Source organism: Heloderma suspectum, chromosome 2, assembly GCF_057233095.1.
Source record: "Heloderma suspectum isolate Gila_16-S chromosome 2, 16-S_ref, whole genome shotgun sequence".
Lineage (NCBI taxonomy): Eukaryota > Metazoa > Chordata > Lepidosauria > Squamata > Helodermatidae > Heloderma > Heloderma suspectum.
The window spans coordinates 246,624,867-246,645,267 of NC_139459.1; the positions used below are offsets into that span (position 1 = coordinate 246,624,867).

Consider the following 20,401-nt stretch of genomic DNA (forward strand, 5'->3'; position numbering starts at 1 on the left):
GACCAACATTCTTTCCACAGGAAGCTGCCTTATACTGGGTCAGACAGTTTGTCTATCTAACTCAATGTTGTCTTCACTGACTGGCAGCAGCTCTCTGGCAGAGGTCTTTCCCATCACCTGCTACCTGATCCTTTTTTCTAACTGGAGATGCCGGGGATTGAACCTGGGACCCTCTGCATGCAAAGCATGCTCTCTAGTACTGAGTTATGGTCCAGCTGTCTCCAGTAGTGGCAAACCCAATGTCCCTGGAAAGCTCTCAAACTGGGCATGATAATTATATCCAGTCCTTGTGTTTATCCCCACTCTCTGAATTTGTATAATCCTTAGACCTATTATCATCACGACACCTTTTGGTCATGGCTTCCATGATTGAATTATAAAAACAATGGCATGTAAGGAAGTAAACTTGGCAGCAACTGAACACACCTAACACCTGATTCTCTCCACTTTGGACATGAAGCAAACCATTCTCTGAAAGAAGCAGTTTGTTCACAGCTCTTCACATTCACAGGTGGTTTCTGAAGAACTATCCAATGAGCTGTGGCATCTCCAAACAAATCACTGGACCTGATTCTTTGCAGACTGGTGAGTATCATCTCATTGGGGGTAAACTCAAGATCAGCTTGCTTAAGACAAAACCACATGGCAGCTCTCTCCTTATTTCACCTACGGGCAGCCTGCAGGGCACATGTAGATCACAGGCCTTCCACGCGGCCTGCACAGGAGCCCAAGTTGTCCCCTGCCACAATTGCCACTGCCATTGATGGGGAGGAAGGTGTGTGGGGAAAGTCATCCCTGTATGCCCTCCTCCTCATGTAGATTGTGCTCCTCCAAGTCTCCCAGTCAGGTGTCCGCCCTTCTCCATCCTGGCAGGAAGTGCCTTTGAAATCCAGGATTGTGCTGGCTGTCACCAGCATGTTCCCTGCTTTCAAAGGGATCTCAGCATACAGGGAGGGGAGATTAAAACCTCCCCATCCCCCCATGCTGAGATGGTGGGGGGTGGGGTTGGGGGAGTGAATGAGTGTGTGTGTCTGTGTGTGGGGGGGAAGGGTGTATGCATGCAGCCCTGATCCATTACCCATTGGATTTGCACAATATGAGGCTTGCATCATTTTTTGTATTGTTTAAACTTAAAATAGAACACTCAGAAAACTAAGCAGTTTCCCCTTGTAATTACCATCAGAAAACTGAGGCTTGGGATATTAAAAAATAATGAGAACCCCTCCCCCCAATCAAATCTCTGTTCTTTTGAGGCTTTCCCTATTGGCTGTAATAGGAATTCTTAGAAAGGATGACACATTTGCCCCTCTTAATGCTGAGCCAAAAAAAAGGAAAAGGGGGGATTTTCATGAACACATCAGCATCAAAAGGTGATTCCCCCCTTTCAGTGATTTTTCAGGAATCACTCCAAAAGTGATGATGAGTGCTCACCTGTTCCGGAGTCCCGTCTTGAATAGACTTCATTTGTCCCTCAGTTCTGGATTGGCTATGCTCATCAAATGCGACCAGTCCAGGTAGCCTTGCTCTCACTCTAAATTAGCATCGTTTGCTCTTAGTGACATCAGCATATAGGCAGATCTGATTGGCTTCAAGTGTCATGACATCATCACATATTTTATGTGATACCTAATTGACCAGGACCACCCTGTGAAGACAAAAAACCTAACTAAGGGGTGGGAGGGATGGTATCAAAGCAGCAGATCAGGGGACAACGGCAGCAAACTGGCACAAAGAAGGGTGAATCTTTCCAGTGGTTTGGTTTATTGAGGGGGAATTACACCCCCCTCATGCTGCTTTCACCCTGAAAACAGAAACAGGTGAACATTCCGCCAGACCCGCTGATTGGCATTAAGAAGAAGAGGCTGTGGTTTCAGGTGAAGCTTAAGCTTCAGGAGAAAACAAAAATGTTATGAGACACAAAGGGGCCTTGTTTTCATACTCAGATCATAAGTACGCCCTTCCCTGCCACTGGCTACTGTGCTTCCAAGAGAGAATGGTTCAATTGTTCAGTGTGCTGAAGTGAGGGCCCTTTTCATTTTATTCTTCAGGCCAAGGGAGGTGCACAGCCACAGAGGATCACAGAGGGAGAGGATGGGACGAGCTGAGCTTCTGCAAAGGAGATGCCCTAGAGGTCGTTGGCTTTCTCATTCCAGGCCTTCAATGGTTTATAGGGAAATCCACAGCCAGCAGGACAATAGGCTTTGTCCAAACCAAATATGTACATCCTGAGACGCATGAACCAATGTAAGTGAGATGTACCCATAGTGGGGAGACCCCTTGTAGGTAGAGATCAAGACACAGTTGGTGTTCGTTGTATGTAGAAATCGAGTCTTTTCTGTGTAGGGTGAGAGGTGAGGGGAATGAGGATAGGAGGGTTGGGAAAATGTTGCTGCTTAGGGCTGCTTTGATTTTTTTGTGGTCTAAGAAAGCATCTCAAGGCAAGTGATAAAAATTATAACGTAGGAAAGGTCTGTTCTGAGTTGACTGAGTTTGCTAAACAGAGACCCGTTAAGATCCCCCCCCCCCCGGCCCAAGGTGACTTAGGGCGCAATCCTATGGGGTTAGGCGGCCGCCTCCGAACTCAGAGGCAACTGCCTATCCAATGCAGGGCAGGAGAAGCACGGAGGGGGCCATTCCCTCCATGCTTCTCCTGCCCTGCATTTGCGGCTAGACAGCCGATTTTGGCTGTCTAGCCGCGGGAAGGCAGAGTGGGGGAGGAGGCTGCTGGACGACACATAGGATGTGTTGTACCGGCATTTCTGCCTTCCCCAACCCGGAACGCCCCCCGGAACGCCCTGAAAACCACATATCCAATGGCCATCTAGCTGCTGACTAGCGGCCATAGGATTGCTCCCTCAGTAATGCATTCCTCTCAGTGAACATTAAGTATCGCATGGGAATCAAGGCCCTGAAGAAACTGACAGGCAGTCCCAGTCCATGTACAGAGCAAGTAAAGTTTCTTTTACAATTCATGGTTTCCGGTTTTTGTTGGGAGTTTTTGCATCTGGTCCCTCCTCAAAATGGCTTAAACTGACCCTTAAGCACCTGGGCTTAGGTGCATTTTAATTCCTTTTGAATTTCATTTTTAATTCTTCTTCGTTGTGCTCTGTGCCTATACAGAGCTACATTTGGAACATTCATGAGGAAGGTGAAGCTTTTTGGTGGGAAGCTCACCTCTCACCCTCAATGCACATGCTGGTGTATGCTTGTGCGCCGGGGGGCTCCTGCCTTCCCACTCAGTTCCTTTTTGACCACTGCAGCGGTAGCAGCAGAAGGGACTTTCACTTTGCTTCTTTCTCCATAGACAGCGGGAGTTTCCACTGCTCCCAAAGCTGTATGGTATATTGCAGTCAACAGTTTAAGCCTTAAGTGTTTGCATTGATGAGAACTAGAATTTTTTTCTTTTTGAAATGAACATGAAGATTGTCATTTTTTAAAATCACAAATCATGTGATTTGAAGTGATGAGAAAATTGATTTTGAGATAAAATCACCATAGCTAGTACTTATTTGGGGTTGTTTTGAGGGGGGAATTGTATCATTAAGAAATGTTGGTATAGCTAGTATCTTCCCTTGCTCTGAATTTTGGTTAAATGATAGCATTTTACAGTGTACAAAAATTGACTTGATGCTGCCACAGTGAGGGAAGGACAAGAAACAGTTGCTCTAGTCCAGTAGCTCTGTAATTCATGTAGCAGTTCTGAAGCATACATAATGTTCCATATTTGCAAATGATGCCCCTTTCACTTCTGTACTGGGGAAAGCTCTGGGTGTGTATTTCCATTCCACCCATGATGCTTGTCCTGATGTTGAAAACAATGGGGGAGCCTCTGCTCATATGGAGCCTATGGAGTTTTGGCTCATAGCAAATAGGCTTATATGGGCAACAGCTTTGTTTTACAGTAAATAGTAGAGTTGGGCTGAATATTAGGAAACTGAAAAAGGAACGTTAGGGAAGTTCTGGACATTTAAAGGGGAGTTCGATAAAACTGTCAGAAATGGCTTATGGTGCGGTGAATGTTACATCACTTACTGTAGGGTGCCCATTTAAGTAACAGAAGAGAAACTAGGGCTGTGCACCACTTTGGCCTGAATCCCGAAGCACATCAGGGTGATTTGGGCTGAAGTGGTCTGGTTCTGGAGCGGGTTGGGAGCGGCCCAAAGTGGGCTGGACTGCTCCTGAAGCACTTTAACCCAATCTAGGCAGCCGCCCACAACCCGTGCTCCTTACCTAGACCCATGGGGAGCACCTGCAGTGGTCGCTGACTTGGAGGGAGTCACCATGGTGACTCTTCTTCCAGTAAGTAAATGGTGTGTATATTGCGGCCATAAAGGGGCCATCTACACAATATTACAGGTGTAAATGGGCCATTTACACCTGTAATGTTGCGTAGATAGCCCCTTTACAGCCACAATCTATGCACCGTTTCCTTGCTGGAAGAAGAAGAGTTGCCATTTTAAAAGAAAATGGCAACTCCCTGCAAGATGTCAGGCGCTCCCCAAAGGTCCAGGTAAGGAGGAGCAGGAGGTGGGGTGGTGGTGCAGGGCTCACACGGCTGGGCAGGGGTGGCGGCACTTCAGCTGTCACGATCTCATTTCAGATCTGGAGGCCAAAGCAGGTTGGCCCTGCTCTGGATTGGCCCAAGGCAGGTCAGCACAGATTTGGAAGCTGCGAATCAGCCCCTAGAGCAGGTTGGGGAGTCCCTGCACAGCCCTAAGAGAAACACAAAGTAGCTAAAGATGGCATACTTCAGTTGCAACAACCTTTGAGTGTGAGATATGCAAGCTTTTGAGTCTGAAGAGATACCATGAAAAAAGGGGCAGCACAAATGTTGCTATACGTCAAGGAGGATAGCTGGCTTACAAGCGGGAACAAGCTTAGCTGGTCATTAGCACTTCCTGCAGTAAAGTCAATTCAATCAATTTCAAGTAGTTTATATTCTTGCCAGAGGTCTATAAAAGTGGCAGTAGGTCTGGGATAGATTTTTTCAGTGCAGATTTAACTAGCACACATGGCCTAGGATTTCTATTGGCAGGGTTTGCCAATAGATGCTCTACATCAGGGGTGAGCAACTTGTGGCTTTCCAGATGTTTTGGCCTACAACTCCTGTGGGGAGGGCTGCAGTTCAGTGCAGAGCACATGCCTTGCATGCAAAAGGTCCTGGGTTCAATCCCCAGCATCTCCAGGTAGGGCTAGGAAAGCACCTTGCCTGAAATCCTGGAGAGCTTTTTAGTTTTATTTTTCATCATGCGGAAATATTTACGTAAATATTTACCCCAGTACGTAACATTTAGTGTATTGTCCCCTATTCCATTCTACATTTCCTCAGCAGAAACTTGCGTATTTTTCTACGGGTTTATATGCGTAAATTTCGGGAAAGTAAAAAAAATCATCCGAAAGTCCATGGACTCCTCAGGGCCTGAGGGGGTTGCTCCACAGCGGATTCTGCAGGTCGGATTCTTAGAAATCCGAGTTTATTTTAATCCATCTCAAATTTCTCCAGCATCCCTAGTCCCAGAGCTCTTCGGATATTGTAGGTTCCCCCCCAGTGACGGAGACGGCGTTCCACAAGCAGAGGAGGAGGTCTGCTGGAGGAGACCTCCTTGCAGCAGTAGAAACATCCAACCTTGCTCCTCCACTATCAGTGCTGTGATGCTGGTAGGGAGTCCAAATCGAAAGACATGTAGACTTCAACACCAACTGCCTGGTTGGTCACATTCACGACATGTGAATGTTTGCATGATCAAAGTATCCCCTGCCCTTTGTAAGCACTGGTTCCCTTTGGGCTGTCTAGAATCCTTCCACAAATATACCCATTGTGATTTTATATCATAGTATATATGAATGTTGTTAATGCAGGAGATAGTTGAAAAGAAGAATTAAGTGCATATCCCAACCAATACAGGTTTACATTTGTGCAAGGAACTGGTTTTATGTATGCTGCCTGTGTGAAAATAAACTTTGTATATATATGCATGTGGAGGTAAGTGTGAAATTGTGGTGACCACGAGGTGTCACTGTTGTCTCTCTCAACCATAATTTTGCTTATAGCCTGGGGAGATTTTTGTTGGAATTATACTTTCCTTCCAGTTTAACTGGATAATGAAAACCATGGGTATTGATCATGCATCTTTACAGCACAATCTTCTACATGTCTACTCGGAAATAAGACCCACTGGATTCAAGTGGGTCAGGATAAGTGGATATAGGATTGCAACCTAAGTGGTTGCAACTGAGAGTTTGAAGCTGTAATCCTATCCCCACTTACTTAGAAGTAAGCTCCACTGAATTCAATGGGACATATGTAGGGTTGTGCTGCAAGGCTGCAATCAAAGCAGACTTCCAAGGGAGTAAAGACCAATGGTACAGTGGGATTTACTTACAAATAAACATCCATAGGATTGCACTATAAATGCCCCTTCTGCTCTAAAAGAAACTTGCTAATGTTTTTATTAGTCATCTTAACTGATGCAATTTATTTTAATTGGTTAATTATTGTAATAAAGAAATTATAATGTATTTACTGTACATATTCTTTGGCTGGTGCTAATAGTTTCTCTTGAATATTAGCACAAATAAAACACTTGTGTTTTGGAGAACTATCCTGGATATGTTGCCATCGGCTAGGATGTAAAAATCCTTTAACAATTTAAATAGTATCTGGTGGATGGCTATGCTCAGATGCAATGGTGATGCACAATTAAGATTTCTTTGCCATCATCACTGCCACAGAGGAGGGTCTTGAATGGACTCTTATCATGTGTGTGTTTGAATCTGCCCCATGTTTCCAAAATGCAGGAACATAGTTCCCATCCCACATCTGTTTCCAGTCAACCTTGCTAGTTTTCTGAGATGCAGCTCTGCTGCCTGTCAGAGGGCAACATGGATTTGCCTTGGAATGCCAGGCAGTCACTGCATGTAAAACTTCATTGGTAGAGTTTAATGGTGTTCTATTTCCACTTCACAGCAAGGAACAGCTAGACAGGGTGTTGAAATAGATCTGCAGTACTGTCTGGCTATTATCCATGTTCCATCCCTAATACAGGAGAAAGAGCCCAGTATTTTTCAGTGAAGAAGAAGTCGTCTCCTTTCTCCAAGTACCATGCAATGGCAGTGAGACACATTACAATAATCTTCTCAGTGAATGGGCGCAAACAGACATCACCTCCGTGTACAGGCTTGGTGAGAACCTCCCCTCCCCACTCTCTGGATACAAACCTTCTTTTAGTAGCACAATGCTCTACTCCCTGGCCTTCCTACACCCTCGGGAGGGAGACTCCAAACATTCCTATGGTCCCTGGGATGCTCTCCTGGGGATCACAGGATTGCTCTCTCCTTTACTGTTACTTAGTTACTTTATTACTTGTTCTTTATTACTTACAGGACTGTTCAAACAATATAGATGATACAGGAAGTACTACTTTTATAAAAATTCAGAACCAGCTTTTAGGGAGGGGCGGAGGAGCGACATTGAAAATCGCCGGGATTCTCCGAGCATCATCTCGCCACTCATCTCGTGCCCGATTCCCCTTTGTGTTTGTGATTGCAGCTTGCTCTGAGGAAACCGGAAACTTGCGCAAATTGAGCAGTGAACAAATGGGAGATTTGCGCAAGTGCCCCCAAATTTGTGTAAATTTCCTAATTTGCACAACTCTTCTGCATAGACTAAAGTGGGGCTGATTCAGTCCACAGAGGAAATTTGTGCTAAATAAGAAATTTGTGCAAATTGAACTGGGAATCAGGAATGAGATGAACGCAAGCATATGCTTGAAAATTTATGAATAGTTTCAGTGAACCCGTGCTTGTGCTCACATTCCAATGTTCAAATAGGGCATGCTTGCCAGTTTTGCGAGCAAAAATGAAATTCTCATACATCCCTACCAGATTTTGGTGACATTTTCCTTTTGGGAAATGAACAGGCTGTTCTAATTTGCAAATGACAGCACACTCTTCCTTCACCTAAGCTGTCACAGTGCTTCTATGTGGTTCAGAGTCTCTCCTGCTCTGTCCTCTCTCCTTGGAGCACATCTGCCAAGCTTAAGCCAGACTTCTTATCCTATTTTGTGTCTTCTGGCAGAGCCACCAGAAGGTTTTGTTAGTAGTGCAGGATTTGAGGTACGACCTTCTAGCTTCTCATGGGCTCCTTTTGCAGATTTCCCTCTTTCTCTTGGCCCCACAGATGGCTTTGAACCTGTGGCAATGTATCCACGAATGCCGTCAGGTGAGTACGGATGAAGGGGAAGCTGGGATGTTGTTTTTTCTCCTGAGATGTCTCACTTTGCGGAGACATATCTCCTTGTGGCTTATCTGTCTCTTTCAGATGCAGTTGTACAGGGACTTAAGGATGGCTGGATGTTTGAGGGTTGGGGGAAGCAGTCTGGGAGTAGCTTGCCCACTCCTAGTGATTCCGAACGGTCTAGTTCACGGGGTGAATCTTCACCTTCTACTCTCGAACACTTACTTCTGCCAGAACCAGATGGCCTTGATGACCCCAAGTTCTTTGTGGACCTGAACGCTGGGCACATGGAAGATTCTGATGTGTTTGACCCTATATTGACGTTCCTCAACCAAGACGGCTATGTGGCCCATTTCCAGAGTCTCTATGACCTTTCTTTTTCCTTCCTCAGTTCCACCTTCTACGGCTTCTCCAGTGAGGAGGAACTAGTCTTATACCTGGAGACATCCAGGAACTGGGCCAAGAGGGGTCACCTTGCTTGGGCTCACATCCGTATATGCTTTCTTTTGGGCCGTCTCTGTGTCAAGAAGGCCAAGTTCTCCCAAGCTCGAGTCTATTTCGAGGAAGCCATGAGCATGATGGACAGGGGGTTCGAAGACCTGCCCCTGCTCACTTCGTTGCACACAAACCTTGCAGCCATTTACCTGAAGCAGAAGATGAAGCAGAAGTTCTTATCCATGATTGGGAAAGGGATAGCCCTTCTGGCCTGCCTGCCTGGGCACTGCTTCAGTTCTGAGAATGAGCTGGAGGTCATGATGTTCATCCTGAGAGAAGCCATCGCTGTTGGCAACACTACTTTGGAAGCTCGAGCCTGCTTCCTTGTTGTCAGGCTCTTCTTGCAGCTGGGCAAGTATGACGAGGTCCTGCCTTTTGCAGAGCGCTTGCAGTTCCTGTGCGTCAGTTTATCCAGCCAAAACTCTGGTCCACCCTCAGATACAATGCCTATCCTAAGCTACTTGTATGATAAGAAATACCTGCCACATGTCGCGTTGGCATCTGCCAGGCTATTCTCCCCCACCCGTGCAAAGGGGGCACTGACGCCCATTTGGAGAGCAGGATTCATCCTTGCAAATGCCTCTAAGCTCCTGAACATCCAAGAGAAAAACAGCAGCAGCAGCATCCCTGCTATGGCGTGCCTTTATCTGAGCTGTGCCTTGGCCTTCTCTCATGAAAATGGAACTGTGTCCACAGAGAGAGCCCTGTGTGCAGTGTTGTCCAAAATGTACCTCAAGCATGGCATGTTACAGGGAGCTGTGCATTATTCCAACAGGGCCATTGCCCTTGGCAAAGCCATGGGCGAGGAGGAAGCTTTTGAATCCTCCCTTTGTTTGGGCTGGATGTATGCTTTGAACAGGCAGCCAGAAAAAGCTTCAGGGATCATGTTGTGCCTCCTGCATTCTCTACGACAGACAGACAGTGTCACACAGGATGGAGTCGTCCACAACCTTTTGGCCATTGCCCTTAAAGGAGAAGGGCAGGTGCTGAAGGCAGCAGAGAACTACTTATGGGCCTTGAATAAAGCCCGGGAGACAGGCAACAGGAGGAACCAAGCCATTGCCTTATCCAACTTTGGATGCCTGGCTGTCTCTTGCAGGGCAAACTGCCTAGCAGAGTATTACTTTCTCCAAGCTGTTAGGTTGTATTTTGAACTCCAGGGCAGTGATGATGCACAGATGGAGCTGGTGCAGATTCTGCTGTGGTTGGCCCAATCCCAGGTAGAGAGGCACAAGACTGAAGAGAGCAAACTTTTTTATGAACTGGCCTTGGCAATTGCCTTGAAGACACACAGTGTGCTGGGTGAGTAGTTGACTTCTGGGGATGTGGGTAGAGGAAATGGAGGGGGTTCTTTGCTCTTTGCTTGACCTTCAAAAAACCTAAAAAATAAATCATGCATCCTACCCCATACCATACAGGTCAGCTTCATGTCATTGAGTCCCTCTGCCATTTCTATAGCAAAGTGCATCCAAATACTGGAGCCTGCATTATCTACCATGAGCACCAAGTTCTCCTAGCTCAGCAACTCCAGGACCGAGAAATGGAAGGACAAGTTCTTCAGGTCCTCAGCCAGCTCTACCAGAGTTTACATACAACCAGGTGGGTGCCATGCTCAGTATTAAACTTTGGGAAAATGATCAGCCCTACAGGCAAATGAGACATCTCTAACAAGATTTTTTTGTTTCATTGGATTTTGTTGACAATCAACTTCAATTATTTAGACTTCTATCATATTTTTTTCAGTGAAAAACTATTACATTTTAAATATGAAATCCTAAAATGTCCCCGTTAGGGCCAGAACTACATGGCATGAGCTGCAGTTCCCACAATGCACTGCACAGTGGGTCCTAAAGCAAACCATGTCCTTGCTTCAGAAAGTATCTATTTACATTTAAAAACTTTAATGTGGGTGTTTTAATTGTCTTTGTACCTAAACTGCTTTGAATGTTTAGAAAAACAGTATGAAATACCTTAATAAAACCAATAATAATACCACTTCATTGAAAACTTTACTGATGTGCATCATTTTAAAAAAACATGACAAATTCCAGAGGGGTAGGCATGTTGGTCTTTTGAAAAACAACAAAGATTAACAGCTGTGGCACCTTAAGGACTAACGCTTGTAGTCTTTGTGGCAGAAACGTTTGTGGGACAGAACTTACTTTGTCAGATGCATGAAGTGATCACTGACTGGATAGAGAGATAGATATATCCTGAGTACAGAGAGAAAAGAAGAAAATATGTATAGTGCACTCTCTGTTTGTTTGTTTTTAAAGAAGGGTGATATCATTTTGTATTTTTGCTTTCAGATGCAAAATGTCCAAGGGTAGCACTGCAAGTCAGATGTATATTTATACATGCCTTCAAGCAGGAGGAATGTACTGTGGAATCCTAGCCAGAATGGCCCCATCTGTTAATTTGTTTCCCTGCTTGCTTTTACCAGCCTTAGCCTTAACCACCAGTGGCTCAGAGCAAGCAACAGTATTTACAAACAATAACCAGGATCCAAAGAGGCAGCATGCATGCACAGGAGAGCACTGTATACATAACCAGAGATTTCATGCTGGTTTTGCCAAAGTGGTTCCTATTGCTGAAGAGACAAGCTGTTCCTTGACTTCAAAAGCGGCTTGTCTCCTCAGGAGTAGGAACTGCTGCAGTGACAACCATGTTAGGAAATGTTAGAGGCCTCCACTCCAGCTGTTGTTAAAATTTGAAGAGATGACAAGCCTGTCCCGAGCTCTTTGGAGGTAGTGAAGGAGATGAGCGTATCATGTGACACACGTTGGTGGCTTAATCTAATTTTGACTTTTGATGCAAGTGGCAGATTAGGTTCAGAGATGTCCTGTGGTCTATTATTATTTTATGCATTTATTACTTTTCTATACCACCCAATAGCCAAAGCTTTCTGGGCGGTTTACAAAAGATTAAAACCTTACAAGTACAATAGAAAACATAATATAAAAACTGTTTAGAAAATAATTAAAAACTCTCAACAATAACAATCCCAAGACCAGTTAGAAAGCCCCATCATATGCTGCCAAATGCCTGGATGTAGAGGAAAGTCAGGTATCAAAAGGATGACAATGTTGGTGCCAGGTTGATCTCAGTGGGGAGAGCATTCCACAGTCAGAGGGCCACCCCCGAGAAGGCCCTTTCCCTTGTTGCCACCCTCTGAACCTTCCTCGGAGTAGGCACCTGGAGAAGGGTCTCAAATGACAATCATAGTGCATGGGTAGCTTCAGACCGGGAGAGGTGATCCATCAGGTATTTGGTTCATTTTTTTTTTTTAATGCAACTATCCATTTAATACTTGCAAGTTGCCACTTGCAGTACTGCTCTGCCTGCAGTCCTGGTTGCGGTTGCTCAGTCATCTGGATGATATCTTTTTATGCAAGGTCAGAGTGAGCTCAGAGGGAAGGAATGTAAGAAGCAGATGCCTGTCGTGTGAGCACCGTTGTTCAAGATTAAGAGTGGTGCCTCAGTCTCTGAATGAAAACAACCACTGGAATTCATTTGCTTTAAAGGCTAATTGGCCAGACAAACAAACAAACAAACAAACAGAGCAGCAGGATATTCCACTGCAGTGCTTAGTCGTGACTGTGCACCATTGCCTCCCTCTGGATGAACATGTGTGTCCTTGCTGAATGCTTGTGTTACACCCAAGGGTTTGGTACTCATGGAAGATATTTGTCTCTGTGAAAAATGAATTAAAAGTGGTGCTGCCTTGAGTTCCTTGAAGGAAAGAGGAGAGAGATGAATATGTGAAATAAATGAGTAAAAATGGGTTGGCTTCAGTTAGATTTCCGAGTTCAGTTCGTGGTGTTGGTGCTTACCTACACAGCCCTATATGGCTTAGCATCCAGGTACCTGAAGGATGCCTGCTCCCATAGCAACCTGCCCACATGTCAGTGTCATCTCCTAGTGCTCTCCTCCAGGTGCCCCACCGTCTTTAGTAGGTAGCAACTAAAGAGGGGCATTTTCACTTTGGCAGCTCTGTCTTGGTACTCTCTCCCGAAGGAACGTTCCCCTGGTGGCCATGCCACCAGGAGAACCAGACCTTTTTGGCACCAGAGCAAAAAGGCAAGGAGCTTTTTTATTTTCCCAGGCTTTTAAAGCGGGTTGAGCTGGGTTCTATGCTGCTTTTAGTTGCTGTTGTTTTATGCTGAAGTTCCTTTTTTGTTCTGTTTGTTTTTTATTTGCAGTTTTGTAAAATGCCCTGAAAACTGATGTTGAAGGGCAGTATAGAAATGTTGTAATAAATAAATGCACAAGAGGAAAGGAACCCATTGACATTTGGTGCAGGTGGCAAATTAGGCTGGGGGATGCCATGGTGTCTGCTGAGTATGTACACTGTTCAGTATTTTAAAATGCAACTATCCATCTGGTGCTTGCAAGTTGCCACTGCCCTGCCTGCAGTGCTGGTTGTGGTTGCTCAGGAATCTGGATGCTAATCTTCCTATGCAAGATCCAAGTGAGCTCGGGAGAAGGAATGTAAAGAGCAGCTGCCTGTCCTGTGAGTAGTATTATTCAAGATTACAGGTTACACTGGAGAAATTGGGATGCAGAATAGAAGGGACTGTGCGTAACCTCTTCTGTATTTTCACCTGCCAGTTAATCCTCACCTTCCCACCACCTTGCTTCAGATCTTGTTCTTTTCCTTCACTTTTGTTTGTTTTGTGTAAACCTTAAGCCTCCCACGAAATATCTATGTCTCTTCTGAGTGGTGTACAGCACCTAGCACTAAATCAGAGTTCAGTAGTAGTAAGAACTGGCATCTGGCATAGGCATAGCTACAGTCTGTCTATGCCCCACTGTATCAAACAGTCCAGATGAATACAGAGAGACTGTATTCACATGCAGTTGCATAGTCCCCCCTCAATGAGAAACAGGTGTTTCTGGTTCCAGTTGCCCCAGCGAGAGAGAAAGAGACTTCTGTGTCTTCATAAGACACACAGCTGCTGTCTGTTTCAGCGAGAGAGACCAGTGTGTCCCCATGTCAATGCTTGCCTGCCTGAAGGAGAGAGACTGGCCATTGTGACCTCATGCTGATGCTGCCTGCCTGAAGAAGAGACTGGCCGTTGTGACCTCATGCTGATGCTGCCTGCCTGAAGAAGAGACTGGCCGTTGTGACCTCATGCTGATGCTGCCTGCCTGAAGAAGAGACTGGCCGTTGTGACCTCATGCTGATGCTGCCTGCCTGAAGAAGAGACTGGCCGTTGTGACCTCATGCTGATGCTGCCTGCCTGAAGAAGAGACTGGCCGTTGTGACCTCATGCTGATGCTGCCTGCCTGAAGAAGAGACTGGCCGTTGTGACCTCATGCTGATGCTACCTGCATGTTGATCCTGTCGGCCTGAAGGAGAGAACTTGGGATGACTGCCCTCTGGCTGGCTGCCAGTGATAGTGTCTCTCTGTGCCACGCCTACTGACTTCCAGTCATTTATCTTATGAATGGGAGCCACTGAAGAGTCAGCAACCACCAAGATGAGAAATTTCCAGAGGGATTGCCATGTTTGTTTGTTGCATCAAAAACAACAAAGAGTTTTGTGGCACCTTAAAGACTTAACACATTTGTTAAGGCATAGATGAGATGAGGAAGCATCATGGAGTCCACATGGGAAGGGTTGTAATTCCCTTAAAGCACAATGGAAAACTGCAATTTAAAATGAGAACTTAATTTGAAAAATGAAATCTAAAGTAAAACCAAGCTGTTACCTCCTGTATAACCCTAGTGCAAACCTTTCCCACCGTGTATAGAATGCCCTCTTTGTCCTGGGGCCTTTGTACATTCATCCTATGTGCTAGCCACCACAAGGGGCTAGCAGATGCCATGGGAGTGATGTATACACATGTTTCATGTGTCACATATTTCGTGCTGTTGTCTGGGCTCACATAAAGCTGAGGTTAATTCCTGTACTCCAACACATATAGAGCCTATTCACTATGGCAAAACGTGGACTAGTCTTCTGTGAGGGGAGTAGGACAGCCTCACATTCCACAGTATGACACTCCTTGATAATGACACTTTAGCTGCAGCCCCAGTTCTTCTTGCACCAAATGTAGTAATGTACTTGGAACAATAATTGATTATGACATGACTGGCCTTTCCCTCTGCTTTATAAGAGCTCCTTTAGAGGGTTTAGACCCAGGTGAAAGGGGACGATTCAGTCTAAGTGTAGAAGGTGCTTCCAGATGAGGCTTTTATTGTACCTTATTTTACAGGGGGTCCAGATGACAACGTCTTCCATTTGTAACCCATGTTTTCCCACCACTTCTTCCATCTTAATCCTTACCACAGAAAATTCATTAAGAAAGGAAAGGCAGAATATAGCTGCACAATGCCTTTTAATTGGTAGCGCTTTAGGAAGGGCCATAGCTCAGTGGGAGAACTCATTACTTTGAATGAGTTCAAATCTCCAGGGCCAGATGAACTGCATCCTAGAGTAATAAAGGAACTGGCAGAAGAACTCTCAGAACCGCTGTCTATTCTCTTTGAGAAATCATGGAGGACGGGGGAAGTGCCAGATGACTGGAGGAGGGCTAATGTTGTCCCTATCTTCAAAAAGGGTAAAAAGGAGGAACCTGGGAACTACAGACCAGTCAGTCTGACATCAATCCCTGGGAAAATTCTGGAGCAGATGATAAAGCAATCCATCTGGAAGCACCTTGACAACAATGCAGTGATTACTCGAAGCCAACATGGATTTGTCGAGAACAAGTCCTGCCAGACTAATCTGATCTCATTTTTTGATCAAGTAACCTCCCTTGTGGACCGTGGGAATGCTGTAGACATAATATACCTCGACTTCAGCAAAGCTTTCCACAAAGTGCTCCATGATATCCTGATAAACAAACTAGCTCGAAGTGGGCTAGATGAAACAACGATCTGGTGGATCCACAGTTGGCTACAGAATCAGACTCAAAGAGTGCTTATCAATGGGACCTTCTCAAACTGGGGAGGTAATGAGTGGGGTACTGCAGGGCTCAGTCCTGGGCCCAGTGCTCTTCAACATTTTTATGAATGACTTGGAGGAGGAGGTGCAGGGAATGCTGATCAGATTTGCAGAGGACACAAAATTGGGCGGGATAGCTAATACTTTGGAAGGCAGAAACAAAATTCCAAGTGATCTTGATAGACTGGAGCGCAGGGCAGAAAACAACAGAATGACATTTAATAGGGATAAATGCCAAGTTCTGCACCTAGGAAAAAGAAACCAAATGCACAGTTACAAGATGGGGGATACGTGGCTCACCAATACTACAAGCGAGAAGGATCTTGGAATTGTTGTCGATCACAACCTGAATATGAGCCAACCATGTGATGTGGCTGCAAAAAAGGCAAATGCTCTTTTGGGCTGCATTAATAGAAGCATAGCTTCCCAATCCTGGGAAGTACTAGTTCCCCTCTACTCAGCACTGGTTAGGCCTTATCTGGAGTACTGTGTCCAGTTTTGGGCACCACAGTTTAAGAAGGATGCAGACAAACTGGATAGGGTTCAGAGGAGGGCAACAAAGATGATCAGAGGACTGGAAACAAAGCCCTATGAAGACAGACTGAAAGAACTGGGCATGTTTAGCCTTGAGAAGAGAAGACTGAGGGGAGATATGATAGCGCTCTTCAAGTACTTGAAAGGTTGTCACAGAGAGGAAGGCCAGGATCTCTTCTCGATCATCCCAGAGTGCAGGACATGGAATAATGGGCTCAAGTTACAGGAAGCCAGATTCCGGCTGAATGTCAGGAAAAACTTCCTGACTGTTAGAGCAATACAACAATGGAACCAGTTACCTGGGGAGGTGGTGGGCTCTCCCACACTGGAGGCATTCAAGACGAGGCTGGACAGCCATCTGTCGGGGATGCTCTGACTTGGATTCCTCCATTGAGCAGGGGGTTGGACTTGATGGTCTTGTAGGCCCCTTCCAACCATACTATTCTGTGATTCTAGAACATATGTAGAAGGTCCCAGGTTCAATCCCCAGTATTTTCATTTCATTTAATTCATTTCTATACTGCCCAATAGTCAAAGTTCTCAGGGTGGTTCACAAAATTACAAGCCAAAAATACAACACAATAAAAACATAATATAACTTCTTTAACATACAAAATTTAAGAACAATTTAAAACATTAAAAAAACCAACAGTAAGATACTGAGACCTGATAAAGTAATTGACATTAAATGCCCCATCATATGCCGTCAAATGTCTGGGAGTAGGGGAAAGTCTTAACTTGGCACTGAAAAGATGACAGTGTTGGTGCCAGGCGGACGTAAGCAGGGAGAGCATCCAATAATCGGGGCCACCACTAAGGCCTCTCCCTTGTTGCTATCCTCCAAGCCTTCCTCGGAGGAAGCACTAAGTGGAGGGCTACAGATGATGCATATAGTATACGGGTAGGTTCGTACCAGGAAAGGCCAGAATTGGTTTTATAAGTTCAGACCTTCTGGTCCATGCTATCAATCCGACCACCACATGTTGCACAAGCTGCAGCCATCATCGGGTAGGGCTGGGGAAATTCCTGCCTGAAACCCTGGAGAGCCACTGCCAGTCAGTGTCAACAATAGATGGGCCAATGTTCTGACTCCATATAAAGCAGCTTTCTATGTTCCTAAGCACTAGGAGCCCTCTATCTGGAAGCATCCTAGGACTCGAGAGACAGGGATGCAAGGGAGGCCTTGCATCCCTGGTCAGAAAGGATTGTTTTGATTTGTCTTTATGCGTGAGCTGCCACTGTTACTTTCTAATAATGGAGCACCTGTGAACCCCACAGATCTTTGAAACAGGCCCTGGACTGTACCAAGCAGAGTCTGAGAATCTTCATTGACCTGGAGGAAACAGTCAAAGCTGCACAGGCCTGGCTACAGGCTGGGAGGCTCTACTATCAAATGCAAGAGGATGAACTTGTGGAAATGTATTTGCAGGTAGAGTAAAAACAAGGGGGTGAGTTGTGTCCAATGATTACTTCACCACTTTGTGAAAGACTATTGAAAAGAGGAGGCTCCAGTCGCTGATAAATAGAAAACTACTAACTGCTGGAAAAAATCATTGCTTAGCATATTTGGGGAAAATGATTTTTTGCTTATGTCCTGGAGAGTGTCTGGCACGCAAGGGTCAGAGCCAGTGTCTAGCAGTAGAAGTAATACCAGCAGTGGCAGTAAATTTCCCTCCAGCTGATAGATACTGTATAGATCTTGGCTGGAAGAGAAGCATCATTCTTGTATATTGCACTAGTGTGCAGGTTTGTGCTCTGAGCTTCATTTATGCAGGAAATTTGCAACTTCCCTTGGCACATCAATAAAAGATCTTAAAATGTTGTGCCAAAACCTCAAATTTCATGGCTTAAAAGCTCATTAACTGAATACTGTGATTAATTTAAAGTAAGGAATTATGAATAAATGTACCTGACAGGAGTGTTTCTGAGTGCAGGGAGTTGGATAGCAGTTCAGATTCTGAAGGAGAACCGTCAGACATGGGGGAGGTGTTTTCCCAGGCTAGTCCAGATATGAGTAGACGTGCTTCTCAGGTTACTAACATCCAGATGGATGAGCATGAGGGTCCCTCCTCCCCCTCCCCCTGTGAGAAGCAGTGAACAGGAGGAGGCGGGGTCTGGGGAATATGACCTAATAGATGATAGATGCAGACACAGAGCAAAGAGAGAAAAGGCAAGGGTGGAACTTAGATGGTCCACCTGATTGGCCTTGTGTGAAAAGCTGTGCTCAGAGAACTCACGAGAGAAGAGAGGGACCTTCCCCCCTTAATTTAGGCTAGCCAGATCACCTCCCTCTTCAAACAGCGGGCAACTCTCTTAAATCTCATTTGAATCCCCTGAAGGCATTCCTTTGTAGATGGAGGGTCTATGAGAATTTGCATCTTTATGACCCTGTGAAATAATAGATTAAAAGCTAAAGACTGAAGCCTCTTGTCTGTGTATGTCTGGGCACTGAAGTAAAGTGGGGGCCAAAGGAATCCTGACAGCACCTCATTTGTCTACTTATTTGTGACTGCAGAATCTGGATTTATTTGTAACATAGATTTGGGAGTGGGGGTCAGGAATTTGAGTGCTAGAAGGGAAGAGGGGGTTGAATAGAAGTGAATTAGGGCAATGGATGTCAAATTACAGAAGGAGAAGGACTGAGTACTGTGAAGTGAGGTAGCGGGACATTAGCCCACTGATCAGTGGAAAAGTCATCAAGTCTATGCAGGTTTTTTTTTTAACCAATAGCAAATATGAGCCTCACTTTTTTCTCCATTATCACAAGGACTATCAGCTACCATTTTGAAGAAGTCTTCATGCTTTGTAATAGAAATCCAGACTCTGTGATTTGAAGTCCAGTAGCAACTGTGCAGATCTCTAGACTCAGTCATTGTGTAAGAATCTTAGCATGTATGCATCTCATAACTCATCGTGTAATTATGGGGCAGCATCCAACTTCCAGTCCACTTACTCTATTGATGTACTGCTAGGGATGTTGGAGAAATCTGCAATGGGGTCAAATGAGTTCAGATTTCTATTAATCCGACCTGCGGATTCTGCAGTGCACCGGCTTTTCCTGAGTTGCACAGATTCTGCGGACTTGAGACCAGTTTTTTTTTTTTAACTTTGTGGAGTTTTACACAAATTAAGTTGTAGAAAAATATGTAAAATAAAAAAGACCAGCCAAAAATGTGCCTAGAGGCTAAAGTATGAAAATGCGCATTTTGGGGGCATTTGTACATTTGAGGAAGGATTTGTGCATTTTCACAAGAATGAATTTGCGCAAATTCTGGAAATTGGAAAAAAAACTGATTTCTCCAATGAGTAGACAACAGAAGAAAAAGCACCTGGCAATCCATGAAACACAGATGGAACGGATTTTACAAAATCTGTAGATCCCTATATACCATTAGTGTAAGCAACTTCTATTGGTACGCCAACAGCGTAAGCCCGCGTGACGGGTTCCCCCAGAAACCTTGTCACACTAGCTAACGCTATAGGCGTACCACTAGGAGTCGCTTATGCTAGCGGTACGTCAATAGTGTAAGTGGGCTGGCAGTGTTTGATACTGCCCATTGTGAGCAAACATGAAATCTGCACACATATCTAATGATGAAGGGCCAGGCCTACCATCACTTAGTCATAGCTTTCAGTCCTACCAAACACTGCTTTTGTGTGATGATATCACTGAAGCTCTTATCCCTTTTCCAGGCAGCCATACAGACAGCACTGAAACTTAAGGAGCTGCACCTGGCCATGGAACTACATGAAGAGGCTGGTGATGTCTTCTTCAATGGGATCCAGAACAGACAACGTGCAGTGGAATATTACAGGGTACTGACAACAAAAAACATTGGCATTCATTTCTACACCCATGCAGAAATCCATATCAGGACTTCGCATGAGTATTATTGGCATTCCAATTCATGTGTTAGAGATTTTAACGGATGAGTTTTTTTAATTTATTATGTATTTTAATCTCTGATTTTGTAAACCACTTAGAGATACCTTTAGATATGGTGAGCAGTATATAAAGTGATATAGTAATAATAATAAAAATAATAATAAATAGGTTGGAAGAGATTATATAGAAGTGGAGGAAGGAAAGGTAGGGGTCACAGAAGTGTGAGACTGTGATTGTTGGCAAAATCCATAAACCCACTCCAACCTACACACACATGCCAATATAGCTGGCTGAGGAT

General features: G+C 44.9%; 1 protein-coding gene across 1 annotated transcript in view; it reads left to right on the forward strand.

Moving 5' to 3' along the window:
• Nucleotides 1–20,401, forward strand: part of SH3TC2 (SH3 domain and tetratricopeptide repeats 2) — a 46,180-nt gene that overhangs the window by 12,263 nt on the left and 13,516 nt on the right. Inside the window, exons 8-15 of the mRNA XM_084838678.1 lie at nucleotides 512–585; nucleotides 2,049–2,244; nucleotides 7,046–7,182; nucleotides 8,180–8,221; nucleotides 8,321–10,033; nucleotides 10,150–10,330; nucleotides 17,496–17,646; nucleotides 19,911–20,033. Of these exons, the coding sequence (XP_084694804.1) occupies nucleotides 512–585; nucleotides 2,049–2,244; nucleotides 7,046–7,182; nucleotides 8,180–8,221; nucleotides 8,321–10,033; nucleotides 10,150–10,330; nucleotides 17,496–17,646; nucleotides 19,911–20,033 (2,617 nt within the window). The remainder of the gene's footprint in view (nucleotides 1–511; nucleotides 586–2,048; nucleotides 2,245–7,045; nucleotides 7,183–8,179; nucleotides 8,222–8,320; nucleotides 10,034–10,149; nucleotides 10,331–17,495; nucleotides 17,647–19,910; nucleotides 20,034–20,401) is intronic.